Source organism: Micropterus salmoides, unplaced genomic scaffold, assembly GCF_014851395.1.
Source record: "Micropterus salmoides isolate LMB-PRFRI ecotype aquatic unplaced genomic scaffold, ASM1485139v1 Ms_hic_scaffold_13, whole genome shotgun sequence".
NCBI lineage: Eukaryota > Metazoa > Chordata > Actinopteri > Centrarchiformes > Centrarchidae > Micropterus > Micropterus salmoides.
The window spans coordinates 29808631-29823187 of NW_024040374.1; the positions used below are offsets into that span (position 1 = coordinate 29808631).

Below are 14557 nucleotides of genomic sequence, written 5' to 3' on the forward strand. Positions count from 1 at the left end.
ATGATTGGATGTAAAACTTAGTGAATCAAATGCAAACAATAATGTTATTTTTGTTACTGTTAATAGCAGTCACCTTCTCTGCCCACCATCAAATGCAATCCAAGAAAGTGAATGCAGGAGACTGGAGAAGATGTGACTGTTTCTGTGGATCTTTTTAATAAGATTTGGGTACCCAAACCATAAAGAATCTGCAAAAGAACGGACACTCAGTCATGAAGTGGTAGGCCACATAAAATCACAGAGCCAGGCCTTCTCGTCCAACATCTGTGCCTGACTTCACAAATGCGCTACTAAAAAAAATGGTCACAACTACGCGTGAACACACTCCTAAACCTTGTGGACAGATTTCCCAGAAGAGCTGAAGATTTTATAGCTGCAAATGGTGGGCCAACTCCATATTAAACCCTGCGGATAGGATGTCATTAACCTTCATGTGCATGTCAAGGCAGGCAACTCCAAACTTTTGGCACTATAGTGTATGCATACTGTAGGTTTCTGGGCACTAGTTTCAGTTGCTTGCCAGCTATTTGCCACCTAGCTTGGTGCACAGGCTAGGATTTTTTAATGCCACATATAAAGCTATGTAGCTAATGTGTAAGTTTAGTTACATAAAGCTTAGCTAATGTCAGCTGCATACAGCTCCCGACATTAAAGTTACATCTTTGTGCCTGTTTTTTAAGTGTTGTAGTTGGGACTGTGTTGTTGTCCTGTATCTTCTGTCTGTTGTTTGTTATTTTATTTAAACCAAGCACCCATTCCCTACAGGAGGCCTTTGTCTCCTGCCAGGCCGTTAAAGTAAATAAGAATCTGTTCTAAATGAACTTGCCTGGTAAAATGATAATAAAAAAATAATCTAGATGATCACAGCAGTTGAATTATATTATAAAACCAATTAGTTGTGTAATTCTGCTCATTGTCATTTGTGTGGATTGTCTGGATGATGAGGCCTTTCAGTCTTGATGAAATGATGCTCACTTGTAGCACTATTCTTCATCTTGCCACTGATGTGCAAATTTGCCAAGAAGGTGTATCTTTCATGCCAATAAAGTGCCTTTGAATTGAATTAATAGAGGGGAGAAAGTGGGGAGCAGAAATAGGGGTACAATGAGGGACAAAGTGATGAAAAAACAGAGGCTACAGACAGGTATAATAATCAGTCATCTCTCCCTCTCTGGTCATAAGCTGTCCATTAGTCTCAGACAGGGAAGCATAACCACTCAATCTAGGCCTTAATGGGATGGTGCTTACATGCTTAGACAGAGCCAGTGAACCTGAGCCACTGAGCAATTGCCTTAGTGGTACAATGAATGAGATTTGAAGTTGGAGCTACGGTACATGTGACGGAGGGCATCTCTCCATTTCCATCTCTTTCTATCCCCGATCTTAGTGTGTAAATGATGATAGATAGGTATATATTCATTTGATCTCGACCGTGAATTAATTAATTCTGTACAGCATGCATTTTCTTATTGTAAATCAACAACTTGTGCGATACAGAGCAACTCAAATACAGTGCTGACTATGAAAAAACCCCACTCTCCGCATAACAAAAGTAACATTAAACATTTTGTTTATTCTGAGTTTGCAAGTGAAGACAGTGAGCAGGCAAATGTGTCAAGGCCTCTGTTGTGCATCCTCTTTCAAAGGTCATCTTAATATTCAAGGACAGAGTCTTTGCACGCTCTGAGACTGTGACTGAATAAGCTGATTTTGGTTCAGAAGGCCTGAGGTTGTGCAGCATGCTAACAGCTGAATGTAATGTAAATTTACACAGAGTTCAATTCAGACCTTGACTAAAGTGCTGCGTTCTTCTTACTATGCAAGTTGCAAACTTTGGGTGATAAATATGTAAATCACTTTATGCAAATCACACACTGAGGACCACTTTCCTAAATTGAACACGTACCTGTAATCTATGTCTAATTTAGCTTATTACCATGCTGGCTCTAGCCAAGGTGGTGCCCCTTCCCATGTACAGTTCCCCAAATTTCACAGTAGGCCTACTGTAACTAAAAAACTAACATAGCTTACAGCATCCCAAATTTATTAAATACTGCCCCAAATATGCTTTCAAGGGCAGATTACAGTGATTGATATTTTTAGAAAACATTTACATCTGTGTAGTTAAGACTTTGTCTACATTAAGTTGTAGCACAGAAATTGTGTTTCCATTATTCCATTATTACAGTCATCATTTTGCTCATCACTGTTTACCTGTATTATAGTTAAAACTGCTGAGCGCCAGGGGAGACTTTGGTCAGACTTGTTAAAAAGATGTTACCCAGGTTAACTTACCAGGTGTTTTGGATGGAGACATTGGGAGAAAACTGGCAGAAACAGACGGTCCTGTGGGAGTTATTAGTGGAGAGGGAAGTTTTAAGGGATCCACAGTTTTTCATGGAACTATTTGAACTGTTTTTAATGAGTCCCTCTCCAACTGAAACTGTGTAGAATAATTACTCAAAACGACAAGTTTGATGTGCACACAAGCACAGAGGTTCATGTGGTTATTTTACAACCACACAGAATCTGGTTGCACAAAATCTAACCAGCAAATCTGCTGTGAGTAATTGAGGCTTGACAGTGTGCATCATCGCTCCAGTTAGAGACTGCAGATGGAACAGATAACTGCTGCTTAAGGTGGCACTAAAGTAAAGAAAAGGCCTTCAGTATAGACTACTCAAAGGTGCAGATCTCATTAAAACTGTGGAGTGGACCACAAACATGGACATTTTTCTCCTACCTTTATCATAAACATAAAACTTGAAATCAGTACAGTTCTAAGAGCACAATAAATTAGTCCAACACAAGTTAATGACCCAACAAAACAAAATATTCATAAAAAAAAGTAACCACACACAATAAAGTATGTAGTACACACACACACACACACACACACACACACACACAGTACTTCTCATCATATTAACTAGCAAATGCACTAATAGCAAAATTATTTTTTCAATTACCTTATCACATTTGCTATTCACATTAGTACACTGTCATATTGACCAAGCACAGCCCAAATGGCTGAATCCCAGACAGTCCATCAGACAAAAAGGTTTCAGGGTGGTCATTTCCTGATTTTCTGACGTGGTAATCTTCTCAAATATGTATCAGCATTCACAATTCCCTGTTGTCACAGACACCCGCCCAGCGAATTCTCCATGCGGTACTAGGTCATGATTGACATAACGCAGGCAGACAGACTCCTGCTCTGCACCAGATACATCTGCACTGTCTACCGTTACAGAAAACTGCAGAATGGGAAGGGAGACACGATTGTGTTTGCTGTATTTTGAATGACAGTATTTTCCACTATATATTATACACTGTGTCAGCCACTTTTGTCAGCACAGGGCCATCCTCTTGTGATCTAAGCTTCAATAGCTGGTACAGACGTCCAGATTCACCTGGGTAGTCTCTTAAGGTTTGGCCCTGTCTTGCAAGCTACTGCACTGAGCTGGTCATTTCACTAAGCAATGCCTTGCCGCCTCCTCCTGTTGTTTTCCCCAGGAGCTGGGTAACGGGGCACTGACAGGATTAGAGTGATGTGCAAGAGATGACCTGTTGCCAGAAGAGGCTTTGCTGCAATAAAAGCACAAGGCCCCATTGACTGATGAACTGTAATGCAACAGTGAAAAATCTCAAAACCATCTTTATCCGAACGATATATCCTTGTTTTACCAGCGATGTGGCTTAATGGATTTAGGGTGTGGCTCATATGGCTTTGTAAAATCATTACTGACATCTGAAGTCCTCAGAAATGCTGTCATATCTTCCTCCCTGACCCTGTGCTGCAGCTTCGTCTGACATCTGTACCGTCTGGCCTCCCCCTGGAGTCTGTGCTGCGGCTAGGTCTCACATCTGTAGCCTCTGCCCAACCTGGATTCTATGCAGGAGCTGGAACCTGAGGTCTGAGTTTCTTCCATGTCGCTCTCCCTGACCTCCAATGCCTTTGCTTCTGCCATTCCTACTGACTGTGTCACGACCCCCCTGCCGTGACACCTGCTGTGACCTGCTCTCATCCTTCCCTGCAGGGGGCTGGGGGGTGTGATTGATCTCTGGGTGGAGCGCCAATCCTCACCTGCAGCCGATTCCAGACCTGTTGCTGATCAGTACTCAAGCCTATTACTTAAGAAGAGGCCAGAGATCCAGTCCTCGCTGGATCGTTAAGTCATACCTGTGTGTCTTGCCTACATACTGTACCAGCTTACCTGCCCTCAAGCCTTAGGAAGGAACTCTTTTCTCTCTTCCCCAGCATACTCCTCTGGACCTGGGCCGCTACTAGCCTGCCAGGAGTCCTGGTACACCCAAACCTGGGATCCCAGTCTGTCTCAGCCAGTCACGCCAGCTAGCTCAAACCTCGAACCTCGACCCTTAGCCCCGCTCCACTGTCCAGATGAACAGTAAATGATTAAATGATTTCAGCTCTACCTCTGGGCAGCATGGTGGCTCAGCAGTTGTCACTTTTACCTCACAGCAACAAGGTCCTGGGTTTAAACCCACCTTTCTATGTGGGTTTTCTCAAGTTAGGGTAGGTGAATTGGTGATTCCAAATTGCCCGTAGATGTGTGTCAGCCCTGTGATTAACGAGCAACCTAGGGTGTACCCCGCATATTACCCAGTGAAGGCTGGGATTGGTGAAGTGAAGGCAATACCGACTTCACTGCTCGCAAGGTCTAAAGTTACAGGAGGGAGAGGTAGGATGTTGAACAAAGGCATCAAGGTCACTGTGGTATAGAAGCATGAGATGAGAGATGGATATGTTCAGCTTAACACCTGAACACTAAATAATCATTCAATAATCAATAATAATCATTCTTAAAGAAGAGAACATCTAGAGAAAATGCTTTGCATGCATGTGTGTGTGAATGTAAAAACATTCTAGGAATGTATTTTTTGCGTGTCAGAGAGGTATGTGCACACTTGTGGGTTCCTCTTGTGTGCGTGCACATCATGTCATTTTGCTTTCTGTGTGAATGTCAGTGCCTGCTGGAGAGGGTTTTACGGATCGATTCTCAAGCTGGCTGGCTGGACAGTGGAGATGACTTATATTTCGGCATGAAGGGCCAAAACAGCAGTCACTGAACACACACACACACACACACACACACACACACACACAGCACCCTCTGCACATTGCTGTGTTCTCCTTAGAATTAGACTGTTGTTGTTTGTTATTCATATATCACTGTTAAACAATGTGTCATCTTTCTACTTGTTATCATGGCTGCAAAGTAAACTCCAGGGTTTTTAACTTTTTACTAGAAAGTAAAGAGCATTAGCTAAAATGATAGCTCCCTCCATTTTGGAATATATTTTATCTTAAAGTATAACTGCAGTGTATTCACAACTCGGGTGTTTATTATTCTTAGCGCTGGCCTTGGGTTGTATTGGTCATACTTGCCAAGATTATAGACCTTTTTCACAGCAGACATTTTGACCTGTCATGACAGGAAAAGCACAGGTGTAAATGATAACATTTAAAACGACTGCATTCCATTTAGCTGAGCTAGCTCCAAGGTCCTGGTATTGTGCATGCTTACTCACTATCATGGCTTACTCTGGAACTGAACCAAATGTAACTCACCTGAGCTTTTCCTGCTATGACAAGTCAAAATGTCTGCCGCTGAATAAGGTCTCTTCCAAGATCTGAGCACTACAATCCAATCCAAACTTATTTATAAGTCACATTTAGTGGGGCTATATGTAGTTTTTTAATGAAATGAATAACTTATTTAATGTTTATTTGTGAACAGGTTGTAACCTCACATAAAATGAACCTCTACGCTGCTTCCTATGTGAAGAAATCGGGTCGGATTTTCACAAAATCCATTAGCTTACGTAGACTGTGACGTTCATGCGCGCTCCCAAGCCTCTTGCCTACTGATACTTCATTAAACAGCAACAACACCACAGCTAACGAAATGGATTCCGCTAACACCAAAAAATGACTCCCAGCACAACATAGACTCTAACACAAACTCCACGTAAGGATAAATAAACAACAAAAAAGTTGATATCAAGCAAAAACACGGGTCAAAACCGACCCTGACTTGGCTTACATCCTATGCTAGCAGCATATGTTTCTAGCAAACTGCCCTCAATCTAAATTCTTTATGATCTGATTAATTTTCGAGTCTTGTAATTGTTTTCACTAGCTCTTCATTGATCTTGTTGTTTGGCCTTATTTGTACTTTTGAATGTCTGAATGTTCTCTTGTTCTCAGATTTCAATCATAACAAGACTACCTGATTAAATAAAGTCGATGACACTGCACGTTATCGCCACCATCACCACTATTATATTATCATCAGCGTTACCTTTGAGTTTGTTTTGAACATCCAGGGCAATGTCCAGAGGGTAGAATGGCAGCACAGGATCATTGACCAGGCGGAGAATGGCCTCTGCTGTCATCTGTAGAAACACAGCCAAAAGACATATGAATGGAGTTAGATTCTATTTCATTTTCTCCACTACTGCATTCATGTGTCATTCAATTCCAACGTAAGCACAGAAAAGAAAATCTGATTAAGAATGCACGGCAAACAGTCACAGTATTAAGTGCTTTATGAGTTTACAAGATTTTTTGATTAGCAACTCATGTCTCAAGATAGTTAGCCTCTGTAGATGATGTTTGACATTTAACTGACCAAGTGCATGCATGTAAAATCTTTTCACAACAGCAGCCCCATAATCTCTATAACCAGGCTGACAAACTAAAAGTTCAGAGTTGAGTATGAAAGTTGATTCTTGACCTTTGAAATTACATAATCTTGACTCAAGGTCTACTTACCAGCCTTTTTCTTCAGCTGTCTGTAATGACAACTGACAACTCAGATGATGAAGAAGCTCCAGAAAAAGGCTAGTGAGTGGGCCACGGGAGGTATGTATAAAACTTGAAAGAAATGGTCTTTATTGGCTGTTTTTAACTTAAAACATTGTTAGTGAAAATAAGGACTTGAAGTTTTGTATAAAGAAGCTAAAGGTAACTTTTGGCAAAGTTTAAGTATTATTCTTAAGTGACTAATAATGTCTATCCACAGTGCTCTTCTTCCAAAGGTGACAATGTGATGGATGCATTTAAGCTTCATGTACACCTTGTCATTATTTAAACTATCCATTATCAAACACTTGCCTGCTTCAATATATTGAGGGATGCAAAAATAATATAACATATAAGATATTGCCCCTATAATTATGACATTATCAATATACTCTGTGCTATTTTGGCGCATGTAAATGTTTTTATGTGACTAAAAAAATATATTTGTTGATGTTTTTCCAAGACGGAGAGCACAGTGGTTGACTTAAAAACATTCCCATAGAAAGTTTACTGCCAGATTTATATTTTGAATTCCTTTGAATTAGTCATTTCTATATTTTGTTATTTAAACTCAGCAGAATTATTGTATTTCACAGCTCAGCTAATATAATGTGTAGTGCATATTTTTATAACTGATATGGATAAACACAGCTGTAAAAGTACCACAAATGTTATTTTTCAAAGGTAGTCCATGAAAAGATGTCATGTAGTCACTAACTTGATTGTATTCATGCACAGTTCATCATGTTCATCAACTTTTGTATGTTGTATAGGAGTGTGGGTATTGGGGTATCAATTACATCATGTCATTTTTTTTTGTTCCTGGGTAAGTGAATTGCTTATGCCTCAAAAGTATAGAAAATATTATTCCCACAGACTTTGCTTTTGTGACCATGACAGTGAAATGTACCTATTTCCAATGAGAAAATTGGTGAATTTGTGTGTTTTCATTCACATAAGTCAGAACAAAACAACATATGAATTATACTTAAAAAGTATTTATGCTAAGGTAATATGAAATGGTCACATTTTTGCAAATCAGTTAGAAAAGTATTCTGTCATTTGCTTCTGCATAATATAACAGTGACTTTTTAACAATACAATAATAGATTTATTATTACTATCAACATTTTTCATAATTGTTCAGCACACTTCTTTATGGGTTGGTTCTGGTGCATTGTTGTGTTGAAATCACAATTGTGAAGACACAATTTGAATTGCTACTCAGATTTTTTTCCTTCTTCTTCAGTGGCTCTTGTCCTTCAAGGATGTAACCCATATTCAGCAGCAGTACATTGACAGCAATTTCTATAATAAATGTGTCCATGTGTATAACAAAAAACATCATGTCCATTTATAAGCCTACGCTTTTCCTGCATGTTTTCAACACCTTTCAGTTATGTACCTTGGGATTTTGATTGGCACTTAGGAAGATGCAGCAATTCAATCAGTCAATTCATGTTGTGTCCTGTCCTCCATGCCGCCGCAGGCATCAGATCTGATTATGCACCACACAGGTTTGTGGTCCAGATTGTAAATTGAAAATCTGAGACACCATGCAACATTTTGCTTTTCATACTGATTAGACAACAGCTGTCATGTGGGGGGAAAAATAAATAACTGGGACACCTTTGGCTGCAGTGTGAGCAAACATTTATGGAGATCCCTGCTTTTGCTGCCACCCCATACGGAGAAGCACCGTCCAAATCACGGAGAGTGTCTGTCTGGCTTTGCTCTCACCGTGAAGTGTCTGTCGTCTTAATGCAAACAGCACCACTGATTTGGCCACTCTCTCAGCAGGTAGAGGACTTGGCATGGCTTTGCTTTTTATTGGATTATAACATCACCGCGGCTAACTCTTCTAACTTACTACTCTGTATAAAATCACAGCTGGGATCATCGATGTATCGATCATCTTATTCCACACTTTCTGTATCATTCTCTCAGGAAATACATCCCTCGCCTAGTGCAAGAAAATTGTATTTCTCTGTGCCACACTATAACTGGAATCACCTTCATCAGCCAAGGACATCACATATATGATTTATGCTGAGCTACATTCATTTACACAAGATTCTGGATCCCATAAGGTACAGAGCTTCTTTTGCACTTCCATTCTCTGTAGAAAAAGTAGTTAATAGGCAAACAGACCATTTCCAATCTTGCACTCATTCTGATAACTCTCATAATAATTTGTAGTTTCATGTTTTTATCAAATTATTATTGTTATTTTATGTTATTTTATTTATTTATTTTTTTACATTTTTACTCTTAGTGGACAGATGATAGTGGAGAGGCACACAGGAAATACGGAGAGAGAGAGAGACAGAGGTCTATGCAATATATATTTTATATATTTTAGTTAATGCATTATGTATGGAATTTTGAATTCCCCCTGTGTATAAACACACTAGGGCTTTTTGCTCCATAGCTGAAGAATGGACTATGCAATACTGCTATCTGTGTGTCTGTGTGTGTTCCAGCTGACCTGCTTGATTCTTGGCTGGCAAGCCTCAAGTCTGTCTCCAGTTGAGCAAACTCTTGGATGCGAATCTCTGTACCCAGTTCATTCACTCAGTGGCACACATCACACACACACACACACACACACACACACACACACACACACACACACACACACACACACACACACACACACACACACTCTCTCTCTCCAGGCCCTCACAGGTTGAATGTGTTGGAGGTCAGAGAGTGGACTGAGAAAGGCAGCAACCTCACTACAGGGTCAGGTGAGCAAACAACCACAGCACTCACTCAGGCCACAGACGCTAGATGTAGCTTCTAATCATCAATATATACTCTCCGGATACATTTGTAATACCTTGGTGTAATTACTGTGAAAAATTGAAGCCATGGTGAAGATGACAGAGGGCCTCTACCTTGCACCAGCAGCCCTCATGTCTGCTGTGTGATTGAACGTATTTTTCTCTTTCATGAAGAGGACAAACGCATTATAAGTGTTTTTTTTCTAGCTGGTCTTGACTCATGCTATAGCCAGACCCTTTCCTATGAAAGAAAGCGGCCATTTTCCAGTTATTTTGTAATGAATGAATCTCCTTATGTGCAGTAAAAAGTAACAGATATGTCCCCAAAACCAACCAAGGCACAAAGTGAAAAATGTAATGTAGAGCACAAAGAAATCATCCTATTTGTACCTTCACCAAGGTGTGTATATATTTGTTCCTATTCGAAACTGATCTAAATGAAATTTACTGGACAGTTAGGCCATACTTTCATGAGATCAAGCACTAAATGATTGTATAACTGGCCTAACAGACCACTTCTCTGGGCACTCGTGCAACCTAAGGGTTGAGTTTGCCTCCTCCAATGATAATGAGCCAGAAGATCACCTAAACCTAATGCATTGGTTTGTATTGAGTTTCCCGCTAGTGGCCTCAAAAACATTTTTTCAGATGGTTTAAAACACAAACTTTGGAACCTTTATCAGAATTTAAAATACACCAACGTTGGATATCGTGTATATCACACTTTCACACCTCTGTGCCAATGTGATATCATATCTGGCATCTTACTTAATCTACCAAAGAAGCTGTCCCTATAAAACACTACTTCGCTAGTATTTGGGAAAATGCTTACAGTGTACAGATCTGTTCAGCGCCTCTTTGCGCTGTTGTCACTGCCACCGAAATCAATCTGGCAGCGGGAAAGATTAGAGCATTGGTTTGAGGCTGGTGAGTAATAATACTGCAGAAAGCGTACATCAAAAGCCTGTAATGTGGTGGGACAGAAAAGGCCGTTGATTTCTTATTTATGGCCTTATTTCTGGATCGTCTCTTTCCAAGGCAGAGGAGAGAGAGAAAGAGGCAGTGTAAAAGAGAGATGGCGAGAGATAATGATGGAGGAAGAAAGGCAGAAAAGAGGCTGTGACATAACAGAAAGAAAAAGACAATCCAGACTAAAGAAAGATGACAGTTGGAGTGGAGTGGAAGGTAGAACAAACTAGCATGAGCATCTCTTGTCATGTTTCCTCTTTTCTTCTCCTTCTCTCCTTAACCTTGCATCCCCTCATCTCCTCTCCTGACCTGACATTTTAGATTATGATGAAATCAGCACCATCTGTCTAAGTTACATTTCAGGGATGAAACACCCTTCAACTGTTATCACAATCTTTGTGAATCCATCTAGCATAGAGGAAGGACAGGAGAAGAATTATTTATATTATATATATTCATCTGGTTCAACTGTCAGAACCACACTGGCTGACCCTCGGACAACTATCTCTATGATTATATTGGTCCATATCATGCAACTGCCTGCTTGTACGGGTAGAAAAACAGTCTTTTATTGATTTATTTGGGGTATTTTATTGTGTAAAGTTTGATTTTTATGAACTTGTGAAAGAATAAAAAGGGTATAAATTAGCAAAATCTTTAGTTCTGTTGCTTATGGGATAATAAATTCATTCATTTATTCAAAAGACATATTTGTACCATCCACCTTTGTAAAATAGCATATCATTCCTCTTTTGTTTAACAGTTTATATTCTGACAGAGAAGGTTAAATCAAAGTGGCTTGTGCAACACAGCAAATAAGCAATGGGGTCATTCCTATTTTCCACAGTTCTGCATGCATGCTCTCCCAGGGCCCCTAGGCCTACACTTGAGGGACGTTATCAAATGTTTGGAGTCATGGAATGACCAAAGGTCATAACTTACATTTACATTAATTCATTTAGCTGACGCTTTTATCCAATGCGACTTTATAATTTAATAATTGCATTAAAAGTATGTCAGAGGTGGCACGCCTCTGGAGCAACCAGGGGTTAAGTGTCTTGCTCAGGGACACAACGAGTCTGAGTCAAGTTTGAATAAAATGGGATCCATAGAACCACCCAGACTCACCAGAGACGTTTTTAGAGACCCATATGACCCAAATGATAACCATAGATTTAGTTGATTTTATATAGATATGCTAAAAACAATTGGATAATATGTATGAAATATTTTAACTCAACAGGTCTACAGGTTGACCTGAACACAATAGGAGGGTTAATGTGTGTTAGCAGATTACTGATCTGGGAAACAGGGCCATGGGAACTTAGGACCCTGGGAACATAGATATGGCCCCTAAGCAACAGTGTCTTTCTCCGTTTCTGATGTTTGCCATTTTAAACGCAGGTGTAGCCGAGCCTTAAATTTAGCAAATTGCATTTTGGGTCACTAAGTCTTAACGAAAGTAATTGTAATCTCTAGGAACACTGTTTAAAAAAACCTCTGTGCTGAGGATAGAACAGGCCTTGGTGCCCCAAAACCATGTTCCTACTTTCATATCCTTACTTCTTTCTTTCATTGAGAGGGACTTAACTGAACTGAACTGTTGAGCTATGGTAAACATAATTATCATCACACAAAAGACATACAGGATGAAATCGAAAAACTGAATGAAGCTTACTGCTAAAGCTTTGTTGTCTTTGTCAGCTTACCAATAAAAAACATAAATCCAGCCAATAACATGCACAAGTCTAAAATCCTGAGTGTTGGTCTGTGAGTCAATATCAGCTGGGGTATACTCTAAAAAAAGAAACACAGGATACACATCTAAAATGTCACTTTAACATTTGGACTGGAGCATGTTGTTACATACATTTTTAATATGTTGACATTATTATAAAAAAAAAAAATCACCCAGTCAGTTGACATTTGCCCGAATGATCTTTGTGTTTCAATATGTGCTGCTGGTGCCACTTCCTCCCTGTCCACTTTATGATGCTCTTTCCATCCATGTATAGTTTATTTTTCTCTTCATGCTGCATATCTTATTCTATTTCCTTGTTATTACATTCTGTCAACAAGGTCTGCTTGTGTTGGATTTGAGTGTGATTGCTGTGATCTCCTGTGGTTCATTTAGACCGAGGTTAAATCAACTGCGTGAGAAAACTTTTTGCTTTGGTCTGGATCAGGGATGACTTGGTACTTTATTGCATTTATATAAAAATTAGGAACGGAATTTACTTTGGGAGAATTATCTCATACTAGCTTCAGAGTTGGATTAGAAGTCAAGTGTAGACCAGCCTGGGATCTTTATGCTGAAGTTAAAAAAGGATTTCACTGCATGAAAACAGAAATGTCAGAGAGGATATTTTTAATTTCTGAGAATCTCCAAGGTTACTGGTTGATATAAGGGTCTGGATAGGAATACATAAGATCAGGTTTGTAATATTGTAACGAAAATAGTCTGGAAGACAAGCATCGCATTTTGTTTGAATATACAATATAGAAGCAAATTAAATAATTTAGAAAAAAGCATGTCAAATAACTATTTAAACTGCCCATCTATGTTTAAGTCAATTTTGTTGCTACAGATAAGTCAGATAAACCAAATATTAAATGTAAATTTTATTGACTTCTGTTAGTATTAGTATAAGTATTTTTGATCATTAAAGATGTTATTATACAGTTGCATAACTTTAATGTCTAAATAGATATTGTAAAGGAACATGCAGAGGGGGAAAGGAGACTGAGAATGCCAGGAAGTTGACAAGTTTCTGAAATTGTGTATCTAAGAGGTGACAGAATGAAAGTGAAGTGGAACAGTTTTACCTGATACTGAGATAATATTCTATGTGTGAGAAAAATGTGAAAACCTGAAAAAATATGAAAAAAGCCCGTTTACTGACTATTGCTTCTTTTCTAGTGCAAATAACTACTCAAATATCATCTTCAGTGTCAGTGATATTTAGAAAATTCAGATTCTTGAATTCTGAAAATGAAACTGGTTGTGATTGACAGACTTAACCATACAGCTGAGAAAAAACCCTGGAAAAATAGAATAGATGACATGTTCAGTGGTTGGCATTTCAAACAGCAGAGGGCTCTCCTGTGACATGTTAACTACCTTTCCCCCCCCCCGCCCCCTCTCTCTCTCTCATACACACAGAGAAGCTATAGTGTAGTCTCACTGACACACAACTGACACAGCCTCTCAGCCAACTCCTGTCCTCTTCAGATTGGTAGCATCATTTGCAGTGTCGGTCTCCATGAATACATGCATGTAGAGATCTGGAGTGGCAGCATTACATTCAGAGCAGTACAGCACCTAAACATACTCATCAACACACATCCCCACAGGCGCATGTACACAGATGAAGCAGGCGAGAGTGATGAAATGACGATGGTCAGATGGGTGGATGGAAGACGTAGAGCAGGTGAGGAAGATCATTTCCCCTTTTTCTCTCAATGAAGTGGTAATTCTGTCCGAGTCTGGGATCTCATCGCCTGCCTGTTTTCCCCGAGGCCGGTGGAGAGATGGAGAGATTCTCCTCTGATTCAGGACGCCCAGTTCTCTGGGCCAAAATAGGCCTCATGAATAAACCATAAACTATGTAGTTAAGTTATGTAACAACAGCACATGAATAGATGCAGCATGGTAAAGTACAGTAGGAGTGGGAGGGGTGGCGTTCAGTTTCTCTTTTTAAGTTATGCTCGAGTGCATAAACAAAGATTGCAGTATACATGCGTAGCTTTTAAAGTGGCACTCCAAAATCTTTTCACATAGTTAAACGTCTGCTCTGCTGCTATTAATGACCATATTACATCCCCCATTTTAAATACACAGTGTTTTATAAAAACATGTCCTCACTAGGTGAAATTGTCTGGTAAAAAAGCAATCCAATTTGTGTGAATGTGTGCACCATCTGAGTGGTTTGCATGGACAGCTACCATAGCTACACTTACATGAACTCAAACA

At 39.6% G+C, this 14557-nt stretch overlaps 1 protein-coding gene across 1 annotated transcript in view; it reads right to left on the minus strand.

Moving 5' to 3' along the window:
• Window positions 1-14557, minus strand: part of LOC119901248 (inactive N-acetylated-alpha-linked acidic dipeptidase-like protein 2) — a 755283-nt gene that overhangs the window by 25378 nt on the left and 715348 nt on the right. Inside the window, exon 15 of the mRNA XM_038716832.1 lies at window positions 6327-6420. Coding sequence (XP_038572760.1) covers window positions 6327-6420 — 94 coding nt within the window. The remainder of the gene's footprint in view (window positions 1-6326; window positions 6421-14557) is intronic.